The 13,092-nt window shown below is 35.9% G+C and overlaps 1 protein-coding gene across 1 annotated transcript in view; it reads left to right on the forward strand.

Moving 5' to 3' along the window:
• The window catches only part of LOC129256457 (aminopeptidase N-like), a 30,190-nt gene extending 22,126 nt beyond the window's left edge, over positions 1 to 8,064 (forward strand). The window contains exons 12-17 of the mRNA XM_064096639.1: positions 1,715 to 1,788; positions 3,476 to 3,586; positions 4,384 to 4,551; positions 4,989 to 5,132; positions 5,953 to 6,034; positions 6,737 to 8,064. Of these exons, the coding sequence (XP_063952709.1) occupies positions 1,715 to 1,788; positions 3,476 to 3,586; positions 4,384 to 4,551; positions 4,989 to 5,132; positions 5,953 to 6,034; positions 6,737 to 6,886 (729 nt within the window). The 3' untranslated portion in view covers positions 6,887 to 8,064. The remainder of the gene's footprint in view (positions 1 to 1,714; positions 1,789 to 3,475; positions 3,587 to 4,383; positions 4,552 to 4,988; positions 5,133 to 5,952; positions 6,035 to 6,736) is intronic.
• The last annotated feature ends 5,028 nt before the right edge of the window (positions 8,065 to 13,092 follow it).

Genomic DNA, 13,092 nt, shown 5'->3' on the forward strand with positions numbered 1-13,092 from the left:
CATCACCAACATGTTCAGACTCAGTGGTGCTTGTGGTCCTCTAGAGGTAAGAATCATCACCAACATGTTCAGACTCAGTGGTGCTTGTGGTCCTCTAGAGGTAAGAATCATCACCAACATGTTCAGACTCAGTGATGCTTGTGGTCCTCTAGATGTGAGAATCATCACCAACATGTTCAGACTCGGTGGAGGTTATGGCCCTCTAGAGTTAAGAATCATCACCAACATGTTCAGACTCAGTGGTGCTTGTGGTCCTCTAGAGGTAAGAATCATCACCAACATGTACAGACTCGGTGGAGGTTATGGCCCTCTAGAGGTAAGAATCATCACCAGCATGTTCAGACTCGGTGGAGGTTATGGCCCTCTAACCAACATGTTCAGACTCAGTGTTGGTTGTGGTCCTCTAGAGGTAAGAATCATCACCAACATGTTCAGACTCAGGGCTGGCTGTGGTCCTCTAGAGGTAAGAATCATCACCAATATGTTCAAACTCAGTGGTGCTTGTGGTCCTCTAGAGGTAAGAATCATCACCAACATGTTCAGACTCAGTGGTGCTTGTGGTCCTCTAGAGGTAAGAATCATCACCAACATGTTCAGACTCAGTGGTGCTTGTGGTCCTCTAGAGGTAAGAATCATCACCAACATGTTCAGACTCAGTGGTGCTTGTGGTCCTCTAGAGGTAAGAATCATCACCAACATGTTCAGACTCAGTGATGTTTGTGGTCCTCTAGATGTAAGAATCATCACCAACATGTTCAGACTCGGTGGAGGTTATGGCCCTCTAGAGTTAAGAATCATCACCAACATGTTCAGACTCAGTGGTGCTTGTGGTCCTCTAGAGGTAAGAATCCAGACTCAGTGATGCTTGTGGTCCTCTAGAGGTAAGAATCATCATCAACATGTTTAGACTCGGTGGTGTCTGTGGTCCTTAGTAGAGGACAGAATCACCAACATGGTCAGGCTCAGTGGAAGCTATGGTCCTCTACAGGTAAGAATCATCATCACTATGCTTATACTCCGTTAAGGTTACGGACCTCGATAGATAAGAACAGCTTAGTATAAGTCATATCGTAATGATTGTGCTTGCCATATTTCTGCGCAGTCGGGCAGTTATATGTTTATGGTTGAAGTGCCATTCGACCTGACGGTTAGTCGAAATATCCTAACTTCATCGACATTCACATTTTGTCGACTTGTAAAGATGAGTATAAAACCATGTCGACTCAATAACTTTGTTAGTCGACAAGACAACATGGAATGTCTCATCAAGTCGACATAACGAAAATACATGTCGTCATGGCGAGATACCAAATCCACTTCCTGCAATTCAACGTTCATCTTATAAAAACGTGGTGTATGGCTAGCCATGAGCGAAATGAATGGTTATTTACAACACTTCATTAAGCCACTTTCCTGCCCTTCCCTAACAAAAGGTTTTATGGCCTAGAGAAGGAAAAACAGAAGAAAAGGGAAAGAAAAAAGTGAAATTTGAAATTTTCAGAATATTATATCAAATTCATGTTTTAAAAGCTTTAAAAAATATTGTGTTCTAGCTCGCGACTTTCTAAAAATTTTCCCCAACTCACATTATTCCGCAACCTTTTTGCTTCTTACACAACCATGTGTGGCTGATATCATTTTTTAAAATCGTTGATATAAATGTTATACTTAAATTGTTAAAACAGTATAATCTTATTCTACAATTTATTTCCAGTTGTACATGCGAGACCTGTTGCAACCTCTCTTTGAGTCTCTAGGATGGGATGACTCAGATAACGTACTTGAACAGTGAGTGAAATTAAAGCATCAGACATTGTCCTTTTTGTTTCTTTAACATTTCTTTCTTTACCGAACAAACTATTTCCAATTCCATCTGCTACACCTTTTATAAGATACCTCGGGAGTTGCTTATGGGATAAAACTGTCTTTTAAAACACCACCAATGATGACAACCCTTATTATGATCGTAATAATAAGTTAGTGATATTCAAACTTTAGTTAAAATATTGATCCACCAGCGTGCTATGCTTAACATAAGATGGTCAGACCTTTAAGAAAACTATATTTAATATGTAATCGAATGTATAATCCAACGTAATTGTAAATATAGAGGATTTCATGTACGAAACAGAACGTTTCTATGTAGCATTAGATTTTAACGGAAAACAGTCTAAACATGTAAAATAGCCCTTTTCCCGTATGGCTTGTAAAAAAAAAGTTAAACACGTTTCGGGGTGGTACCTGTGGTGGAATTTATTCTGCTTTTTCATATTCAACTCCAAGCGGGAGAGTAATTAATAAGGTTTCCATATATGCCAACCGAGTAAGTCATAACAAATATTTATACCTGAAAAAACTGTCATTCTAATAAAAAAAATCGTCGTGAAAACATAAATATTCTATATACATGTATCCTGAAAGAATATATTTTCCATTATAACTTGATATGATATTTATGTGATAAATGTTGGATATTCAGAAAGTATATTTGCTGTGATTTAAAGGTCGATCTGTGTTTATTTAAGGCTCCATTACAATCAATCCAGACTTTAATGAAGTCATAAGCCTGTACAAGTTGCAGTGCATGGAATACATTGCAAAATTTCTGTTCATTTATTATCATAAGAAATATCTAAAAACCAACACTTTTTAAGTTTTATTTCTCATGTTAATTCAATTGAAAAGAGATTTTGCAATTAAGTATTTGTAACATAACATCTTGGAAATCTGGATAATTCATTCCAGTCGTGTATTACTTTTACACAAATCGAATTTTACATTACCGCAAATAATTCCTCCTGGTGATTCAAGCGCAAACATATACCAAATGTGACAGAATGGTATCAACTAGTGAGAAAATCCTCTTTCAGGACATAAAAGTTCTTTCATTAAAATCTCGATTTCAAAGGTGGAAAGTTTTTTTTTTCTGGCTCACTCGGTATATACAATGTAGATAAATCCTAAATTACCCGATAATTCTCGAAAATAAACTGTTGCTTCATAATATTAATTTTTTAAGATTACTTGTATGATGTATTCAACTGATAAAATACTTTTCTAAATTATTAGATGTTTGACTTAATTGATTATCACTTTTGCTGCAGTAGTCTCAAATAGTTCAAATCGTAAAACAGAAAATACATCTTCATTAAAAGTTGTCAATATATAGCCCCACTGATAATCCCACTTCTCTGAAAAAAATTATTGTTATATTATACGGCTGCTTGCACGAGAGGACGATTGGCATGATGGGGGATGTGGTAAATATGGAATTATTTTCTAGATATTATGTTAAAGTCTGCCAAAAAATAGAATTACGTTAAAGTCTGCAAAAAATGAATTTAAATGTTTAAAATGTCATTTTTGTCTCGCTCGCGACTATCTAAAATACCATTGTGCTGTGCCACTTAATTTTTTGTTCTCAATACACTATTGGTTGTGGGTGAATTAATCGTATCAATCATTTCTCTTATAGGTATACTCGGAACAGTGCCATTCGTATGGCCTGCTTCTATCGCGTTGGTGACTGTCTGGATGATGCCTCCCAAAGATTCCAAAACTACATGGATGATCCTGAGAACTATGTGTGAGTTATGAAAGCAAGAATGTATCTCCACTTACATTAATTATCCTCATCGTCACAGTAATCCGATCCGAAATGGTATATTCCATCGCCATTTTAAGCAGTTCCATCTGACCTATAAACTTTGGCTTCGAAATTTGTCACATTTTCAAACGTGATTGTATTGTTAATAATAATAATTCATTTTCAGGGTGCACTCCTACCAATTATTAAAAAACTGATATAGGCCTATTCCCGACCTATTTCTTTTCTTTGAAATTGGAAATGCATGATGTTAAACTGAGATATATAAACAAAAGGATTATTTTTCCGAATGAGTGAGATATAAAGAGCAAGGTGAGGGAATGAAAACAACACTAGACATTATTCAATGAATATGGGTCCATTGCTATGCTCCTTAAATTTTGTGATTAGCTAATTATGCACTCTAAAGAGTGCAAACTTGCCCTCTTCAAAGATGCAAATTTGCTCCTTGGTATAGTATAGTAAAAGTAGTATTGCAGTAGTGGTAGTAATAGCAGTAATAGTATAGTAGTAATAATAATAGTAGTAGTAGTAGTAGTAGTAGTAGTAGTATTAGTAGTAATAATATAACATTAAACATACACAATTGTCAATTCTTCCGCGCGCTTCGCACGCGAAATTCTCTCTTATAATTCGGCGCGCAGTGCACCGAAAATTTCTAACATATTTTCACCCCCATCCAAAAAATGGTTCGACGCTCCTGGTAGAAGTCCTGTAGCGTTAAAGTCTCTATGTCATCGGTTACCCTATAATATAATTTTCCTTTACACATACAGGATTAGCAATAATCTGAAGACCACTATATGGTGTAATGGTATCCGTGAAGGCGGTCAGAGTGAATGGGAGTTCGGTTGGAATCAGTACCTTACATCAAAGGATTCATCAGAGAAATCAAGTTGGTTGTCAGCTCTGGGTTGTTCTAGACAGCCATGGATTCTAAACCGGTAACAATCGAACAGGAAATAGTCCCTATGCTTGCATAAAGAAAAACTTCGTCAAAAGAAAAATTGTACTAAAATCAAGGCATTTTTATTATGATTTAAGCAAGTATATCAAGAACATATATGATGAAATGATTTATATATAACATTAAAAAATATCCGCTTATTTTGAATCCATTATATATGCTTACATCTTTCTTGTATCATGATTCTCATTCCCGTATCCCTTAACTCCCCCTTCTCTCCCTTTCTGTCGCATGAAGATTTTTTTTGGGCCGAAATACGAATAATAATTATGATTTTAATTGTTAATGTTTTTTAATTCGTAAGTTATGCTTATTTAATTTCTGAATCGATAGGGCCTATATATACATTGCAGTAATGTTACCCCCATATATAGTCATGAACTGCTATCATTTTCTTATCAATTCTTCAATCAGATACCTGATGTACACTATAGCAGAAGATAGTCAAGTTCGTAAGCAGGACGTCTCAGCCGTACTTAGTGCAGTGGGCAGCAACCATGTAGGGACCGATCTCATGTGGGACTTCATTCGGACTGAATACGACAAGATCTTCGATTTGTAAGAGAAACTCAGACACAATATTGAATTTTTTTTTATTTCATGAACACCACTATGTGATTCACGTCCACTTCTGTTTGTGACGTTAATTTGAGACATTACTGAATATAAAAGTATCTCTCCTTCACCCCCCTTGCAATTAAGATCTCTCAGCTGTACATTGTCATTATTTTGACGGCCATTTTCAATAAATTTATTGTGTTCTAGAATTCGTTCTCCATCGTGATGCAAAAACTTGCTATTGTCTCCTCCATAGACGTTCCATATGAAATTATTTCTAGTTGTACTTTAAGATGAAAATCAATTAACGAAAATGAATCTAATCCAAATTATGTATTCAATTCAGGCGCAAGCCCTGCATGTTCTTATCCATATTAGATATCCTTGCCTGTCGTGGATGTAAGAAAATAAACAGCAACATACCTAGAAAAATTAATCTATCCGATTTGAATCTGGTGGTATCAACATCTCATTCTCCAATAATAATTTGAAAATCTTCTTTTACTCAGGGTGACAGAGCAGGGTCAGGTACATTCGGCTCAACTATAAATTGGAAACATTTCAAATATACTTGCTATTGGGTGTTATCAATCTCAAAAGACATGTCATTTCCGAACAATTTTATGTAGGTTTTCAAACCGAAATTAACAACAACAGCAAAAATAGAACATTTACTTGTCAATGTTTGTTTTACATATTGTTACCTTCGCAAAACTTGCATTTAGAATTAAAAGTTAAATCTTTGTTGAAAATGTATGCCGAAGTGAATATCATTTCAATCGTTGAATAAATGCATGTATATTTGTCTTTTATTTTACAGATTTTCAAGCAGTATATTCACCTTTGCTCGAATCATATCTCGCGTGCCACAAAACTTCAACACGAAGCAACTCTTAGAGGAGGTATTGAAATTTACAATTATTTCGTACACAATACTGGATTATAAAATATTAAAATGGCGACCAGCTAGGAGCTTAACTTTTATAAAATTGAATTTTATCAGATTGGTCCTTTCCTGATTATCAAAATGTGGATACGGTAGATTAATTTGAAATTATTTATTTCAGAGAACCTTGGTAAGACCAAAATCGTATGATATTATTATGTTGAGTGAAAAAAAAGGAATATCCATATTAAAAACCTAATGAAGTTCTTGCAGATGTCTTTCTTAGTATCAGATAGTGATCTATTCGACGAAATCTCTCACATGAGTCTTCACATTCAAGTGCCGAGTTTTTATAAGAGAGCAGTTTAAAAATAGTCTCCTGATAATTCCGTTTTTTTTTAGATGAGTTGTCCAATAGTTACAACCGTCATTATCTGTAAATTTTCGCCTACTTGACTTGAAAATCAAGGGCCGCGGAATAGTTTTGAAAGTGGGAGGCTGACCATGCAAAAAAATCACAATCAGATGGTCAGTTTTACGTTTTTGTGCACAGTTTACCCATTTACCCAGCCCCTGAAAATATTTGGTTCCATTGATTTTGGCACAAAACATTAATTCATCTTTCCTTGAAGACATAAAGCGCCATATTTGGTATGAAAGTTCATTAACGATCCCCTTTTCTTTATTTCTTTAAAAAAATTATCTGGTTTGTCCCCAGTGGATCGAATTCGGTGTTGGGAGAGACTTTGGCCCTGCAACGAGAACCTACGAACAAGGCACTGAGACAATCAAAATTAACATACAATGGATGGAGAATTTTGAGGATGTAATCACCGAATGGTTAGAGAGGGCTGTGACGAATATGTAGAAAGCAGTTACCATCACCGCGGTCAACTCATTTACACTGACGTACGATGGAGGGCATTAGGCCCCGCCCCCATTTTCTAAAATATATATATTGAGGACGATTTTTTTTAGCATCATCATTCCCGTTTAATTTACTAGAGTACCTGGCTAATACAGAGTTTTTAATATGACAATGCTAAAATAGAATATTGCAAAACTTTTATTTGCAAAAGCGCTTGCTTCTCTCGCTCGAGTGTATTATATCCGGAATGCAGCCCCTCAAAAAGTTTGTCTCATTTTGCAATACCTACCTTGGTGGTATCAAAGTAATTTTAATATGATCTCACAACTGTAAATTAGTGTTATTCTTCTGTTGTTAGTATTGCATTTGGTTAATTCATGTTAATTTATCAGAGGGAAATAAAAATCGCTCTGTTGAATTTGTCATTGTATAATATAAGAAGCTTCTGTTTGAAGCTAAAAGGTGTACGGACGTCTAAATTTTTCATGTAATATCAGTATATTTTTAATCTCTTAAGACCACATGTTCTATCGAAATAGGATGAAACTTATTATGTAATCAAAGATGTATTGTTCACAATTTTTGTATCATATGCGTTCCAGATTTTGAAAAAAGAGAGGTTTAAATTTTGTCTGATGGCCTTTTCAAGTGCAAAAGTATGATGTCCGTATAAAGCATGGGAAAATCCATACAGATTTCTCCTTTGCCTTGAAGCACTGATCATTAGGCCTATGCTGATTGCTGAGATCATAATTTGATTTGGTTATTAACACGTAGTTCTATAAGTTTCTTTATTTAGAAAGGTTTGCATTTACACATATTAGTATTTAAAAACCAGTCTCGTACTCACTTGTAATTAATGCTTGTATTATACAAACGGGCGAGAATTGCATGCACTTGTCATCAACCATTATACTTAACTTGTTATAATGCTTTACTTTATGATCATAAAAACATGTGTACATTCATTTAGTCAGTGTCCACACCAGTACTGGTAGATATATTAATAGAAAAAGATATGTAAGTAGGTACTTGATTTTTAAGCGATACAAATATTTTGTGTGTACACGTTTTCCGTACCAATACACAATTAATTATGTAAAATGAACAAGTGTTATTTCTGAGAGAATTATGATCGAGGAAGGGTAGAAAGGCAATAAATAGGACTAAAAAGTATCATGGAACCAGAGATAAATAGAGATAAATGAGTGAGAAAGACAGACAGACAGAGAGGGAGGGGAGGGGAGGAGAGAGAGAGAGAGAGGGGGGGGGGAGAATAAAGATATATTGAATATATTCACCTTGTTTGGCAGCATCGACTGGAAAGGCCATGCACTGTTTGTGAAAACAGTCGTCATGAATATTCATTATAGGTGGGCTGATGGTATTTTACCATATGAAATTAGGTTTATTCAAATTTTTTCCTCCAAGAACTAGAAAAATTGGATTGACAACTGATTTAGTGCATTAGATATTTATTGCTGCAACTTATTTCATTATAAGGAGACATATTATTTACACAAGTATGAAATAATGAAAAATTATGATTTTATGTAATAACATAAGAAAACGGAAAGTGGGGATGTGACATCATCAGCCCACCTAATAAATATTCATGACGACTGTTTTCACAAAATATTGCTAAACTTTAAACTTCAATAACTTTATTATTTGTTATCCGATTTTGATGAAATTTCGGCATTTTGCTCATTGAATTCTACTCTATGTATTAAGATATAATCCCTTTAAAAGCTTCACATCTTCAACCAACAGCGGTTTTCCGCCGATCTCCGCACATCGGAGGAAGGGAATCTCCAAGTAAAATAATCAATAACAATCTCGAAAGTACGTTCCTTATGTGATCTCACTTAAAGCTTTTGCATACGTGAATCTTGAATCATCATTGTAATGATGATTGCAATTCATCTTTAGAATCACCGGACCTTTCACACGCTCACTCGAAAACTGTGATTTGAATTTGAATTCCCGAGCGAAGGCGGTATCGGTCCTTGGTGACTTATCAATCAAAGCACTGCATCGGAAATACAAACTACGATGAGTGCATGACCATTGTATTGTCCACGGAAGTGCTTAAAAGGTCACGTAAGCTCCTCCCAAAAAGATGTTTTGGAGGTCAAGCCTTTCACACGAAAAATTCGTACCGTAATTTGAGTGAAACTTATCTGGAATTCACCTCCAGAGTAGAATTTTAATTCGTGATTGTGATTAGCGTTCGTGATTCTAATCATGTTCTAGTTTGGTTTCACACATGCTAAAACTCGTCATCAGCCTTATTTTTATTGGAATCATTATCAAAATAACGATTTTTTTTTTTTACCGTGTGAAAGGGCGGTTAGATTCACATACAGTATTGGTTATAGAAGCAAACAATCAGTTTTGGTATCTGGCGATGCCGAGAGGTTTTGTCACTTCTCTGGAGATATGAATATTCAATTGTATACTCTCTTTTTCTCCGCTTCCCGTCACTAAAGCTAGGGTTACACCAAACCGAATTCTCCCGAATAATTTCGGACTGAGTCAGAGGCGAATCAGTCAGGAATAGGTCCCGAATCGGAGAACAATTGCCAAGAATTGACTTCCAAGACTTGCTTAAATGCCTCCCAGAATCCAACCGAATTCTATCCAAATACAATATCGAATGTGGCCCAAATGAAATTTGTTGTTGCCACATTTGGGAGTATTTTGAAGGGTATTCGGCTGGTTTTCAATATTTCAAATCGAGCCGAATCCACAATTGCTCCCGAATCCCTCCCGAATTTTCTCGCATTCGGAAAGGGAGAACAAAATACTCCCGAATCCTCCCGTTTTTATTCGGGGAGCTCCCAAATCAGAGACGAATAAGTTCCGAATCAATTCAAATCAGGCCATATTCGGGCAGAATCAATCCGAATTTATTTGGGAGAATTCGGATTTGGAGTAACCCTGGCTTCAGACCATGTGATAGTTGGTAACATGCCTTTGGTTATTTTATCGTTACTCTTTAGCTCAGCTCACGACTGACATTTCTTGTAAATATAGGAGTGGGGCTTTGGACCTCGTTGCATAATACCAAGGATGTTTCAAATGAGATGGAGTAACAGCAAAATCCCTTTGAACAAGGTTAAAAACCGACAGCAGAAAGTATGTCAGGCATGCACTTTGCTCAACATCTCTTGCAATTGTGAAGACAAATGATTCCCGCATGACTATGCAGCTATAGGTCATATATAAATGGAAATATGCTATTGTGATGATAATTACTTTTTCGCTGCATCTGGTCTGGTCATATGTGTAGTACATAATTCGGAGGCATGCGAAAATGAACTATGCAATATGTCCTGAAATATGACTCAAATTTCCTCGACTGGGCATGTGCGGGCACTCATCTGGCATATACAATAATGAATAGCAATATTCCATCGACCACATTTGAAATTTTCATTTGCCGCAAACGATCGGAAAAATGTTAAAATCTGGTTTCAGTAAAGGTCAAATTCTTACTTTTTCAAATAATTAAAGGTAAATTGATATAATCTGGGCAAATATCTCAGCGTAATAGTGCATGCTTGGTTATTGATGTCTTGTCATGCGTACAAATTTCTGTTTGTTTATTAATATTAAAGATGGAAAATTGATCCAAATGGATATTCGTAAAATTTCACTCCTCGGATTTCTTCACTGAAACTGGCGGCTTCGAAGGCGGACATCAAAAAGGTCTTAACTGCCGTTCTTTCTTTTGTGATTCTTTAGAAATGAACAGCTGCTTGAATAAATTTGTTGCCTGTTGGAACTCCAGTCATGGAAACTTCTTGATAATACTAAACATCATGCAGTCGTAACGTGTGGACGTCATTAGCGGATGAGCTGAAAGTTTAAAGATTTTGAATACGATAGAGGACTATATTCCGAGTCAAGCCTGATGAAGAGCGTTAGTATACCCTCAGATTATCTATACTAACTCAAAATCTTTGGCATAAACTCAGAATGAGGGTAAAATTATAGCCTCCAAAACCAGCAAATCTGCTTTGTGGATTTCCAATCACTATACCGCACACAGCGATTACTCAACCCACAGATCCCCGAGTGGTTCACCCTGACGTAGCACCAACGAAAATAAGTACCAGTGGACGCTCAAACACCCAAGTGACCGCACAACCCACAAGCCCAGGATCGACCGTCTTCAGGTCAGTCTAATCTTTTAACAGAAATGAAGGAGATAATTGCTCACTAAACTTGGCTATAGAAATGAATTTGAGTTTCGAAATTATCAGTATTGATTTGCATGTGATAAAAGTTGAACTGAGTGAAACAGAAAAAAAAGGAAAGACTTTAGAGATTTCTTCCTTTTCGGGCAGTATGAGAAATCTCGGCACGCATTTCGCGCTCGCATTGTATGTTTGGTGAGAGTCGGAACCCATTTATGATTACAAAAATATGTTGAAATGTCCCGTACGTCTGATTACCAAAAAACAAACAAACCAACAATTCGTTTTTTTTCTGAGTATACCATTGGCTATAACTTTGCCTTTCTGTTTAGTATTGATCAGTGTTATCCATTCATTTTCATTTCATTTTCACTTCATTAATTTCAAATTCTCGTTAAAAAACATTTAAGTATACAATCAATATGCATTAGAAGACATATAAGTATAAATACAAAGAATATGGGGGAGCCACTCAGCAGAGGCCATTGGCCTTTTTAGGCTAGGCTCCAATACATAGTGGGTTATACAACATACAGAGAGTTTTGTTCATCTCTATCTTTGTTATACATCTTGTGCAGATATTTTACATCCGCCCTTTGTTCCAACTTCTGTATTACCATGATTACAGGATAAGCAATACATGCAATGTGTGTTGCTAGGTCGGGTAGACCTCAATGTTTTATTTGCTGACGTGGCGGCGCTCCGCCTCGGTGCCCAGTGATGTACGCAATTGCTTTCTGACTCTGGAATCTGTTTGGGGGTAGGTGGGACAGGTTGTTGTAAGCCATTTCGTAATTCCATTCTGCGCATGATGTTTTGATTTTTCATATATTCCTTTGAATAATGTGTTTATCATTTGATCCACAAAAAACAACAATACGTCCACTTGCGACTGGTATTTCACAGTTGGCCAGGCACATTCTTATAACAACATGCTTTTAAAGTAGAAAATAATGCAACAAATACCTTCATAGCGTGTTCATGGACTATTCAATTTCTTCATCCTGTTATATAAGGCATGCTTACATAATATCTTGCTTTGAAATCTGCGTATCATAACGAAAGAAATGAAAGGTCATTTGATCAAAATTGCCCATGGAGTAACTACGAAATGTCTATTAGGCAAATTCATAAAATTTTGAATTTATTACGAAAACTGTCAATTAATATTCATTATTTTTATTTTTTTTATTGCGGCCTTATATCACTCGCATGCTGTCAAATTTAAATTGGTTTATATGGATTAGATTTGTTCTTACTACTAGGGGATGACAGCGTCATATACTTTCCTTTTTCCCTTCTTGGAAGGAGGGGGGGGGGGGCGTGAGTCTTATTTCTATTTTATCATAACACAATTAATGCACATTAACGTACAAGAAGTTTTAATAAGCATTCTGGTGACTTCTTTCTCTAGTAGATAAACCCCCATCAAACCAATATTTATAATTTGGCGTCACAGAAACTTGGCTAGATCACAAATTCCACAACACCATATAGAGATAATGAGTTCATTAGCAAAAAAAAAAAGGTGTTGGTGGTAATGGTGCTCTCTACACCCGTAAATCCCTAACTTTTGGATGACATATTCGTTTGTAATAATACAATTAAAATTGTGATTCCCGATAATTAGAATAACAGTATTATTTATAGATCCCTAGATCCAGTTCTCCAGATGTTTTACTATAATTTTCAAATGTATTAAGGGTTTTCTTGATGGGAGGCTTCTACATAGACTTGTTTAATGAACATAACAATGTATCCAGTTTCTCGAATTCATTTTAGCTGCCAATTGCTTTCCTCTTGTTTCTAAACAACGCGTGTTGCGAACATTTCTGCTACATCTTTTGATTAAAATATGTTTTCCTTAGTTCTTCCTCATCCTGATTCTCGGTTTCCTTCAGATATAACCGATCACTATCTTCATATTGCAGTGCATTATCCACTGGGACAATCTATCAGTGACAATAGTTCCTTCGTTATACATGCTGAAAGTTTGGCGAG

Source organism: Lytechinus pictus, chromosome 3 (assembly GCF_037042905.1).
Source record: "Lytechinus pictus isolate F3 Inbred chromosome 3, Lp3.0, whole genome shotgun sequence".
In the NCBI taxonomy this organism is placed as follows: Eukaryota; Metazoa; Echinodermata; class Echinoidea; order Temnopleuroida; family Toxopneustidae; genus Lytechinus; species Lytechinus pictus.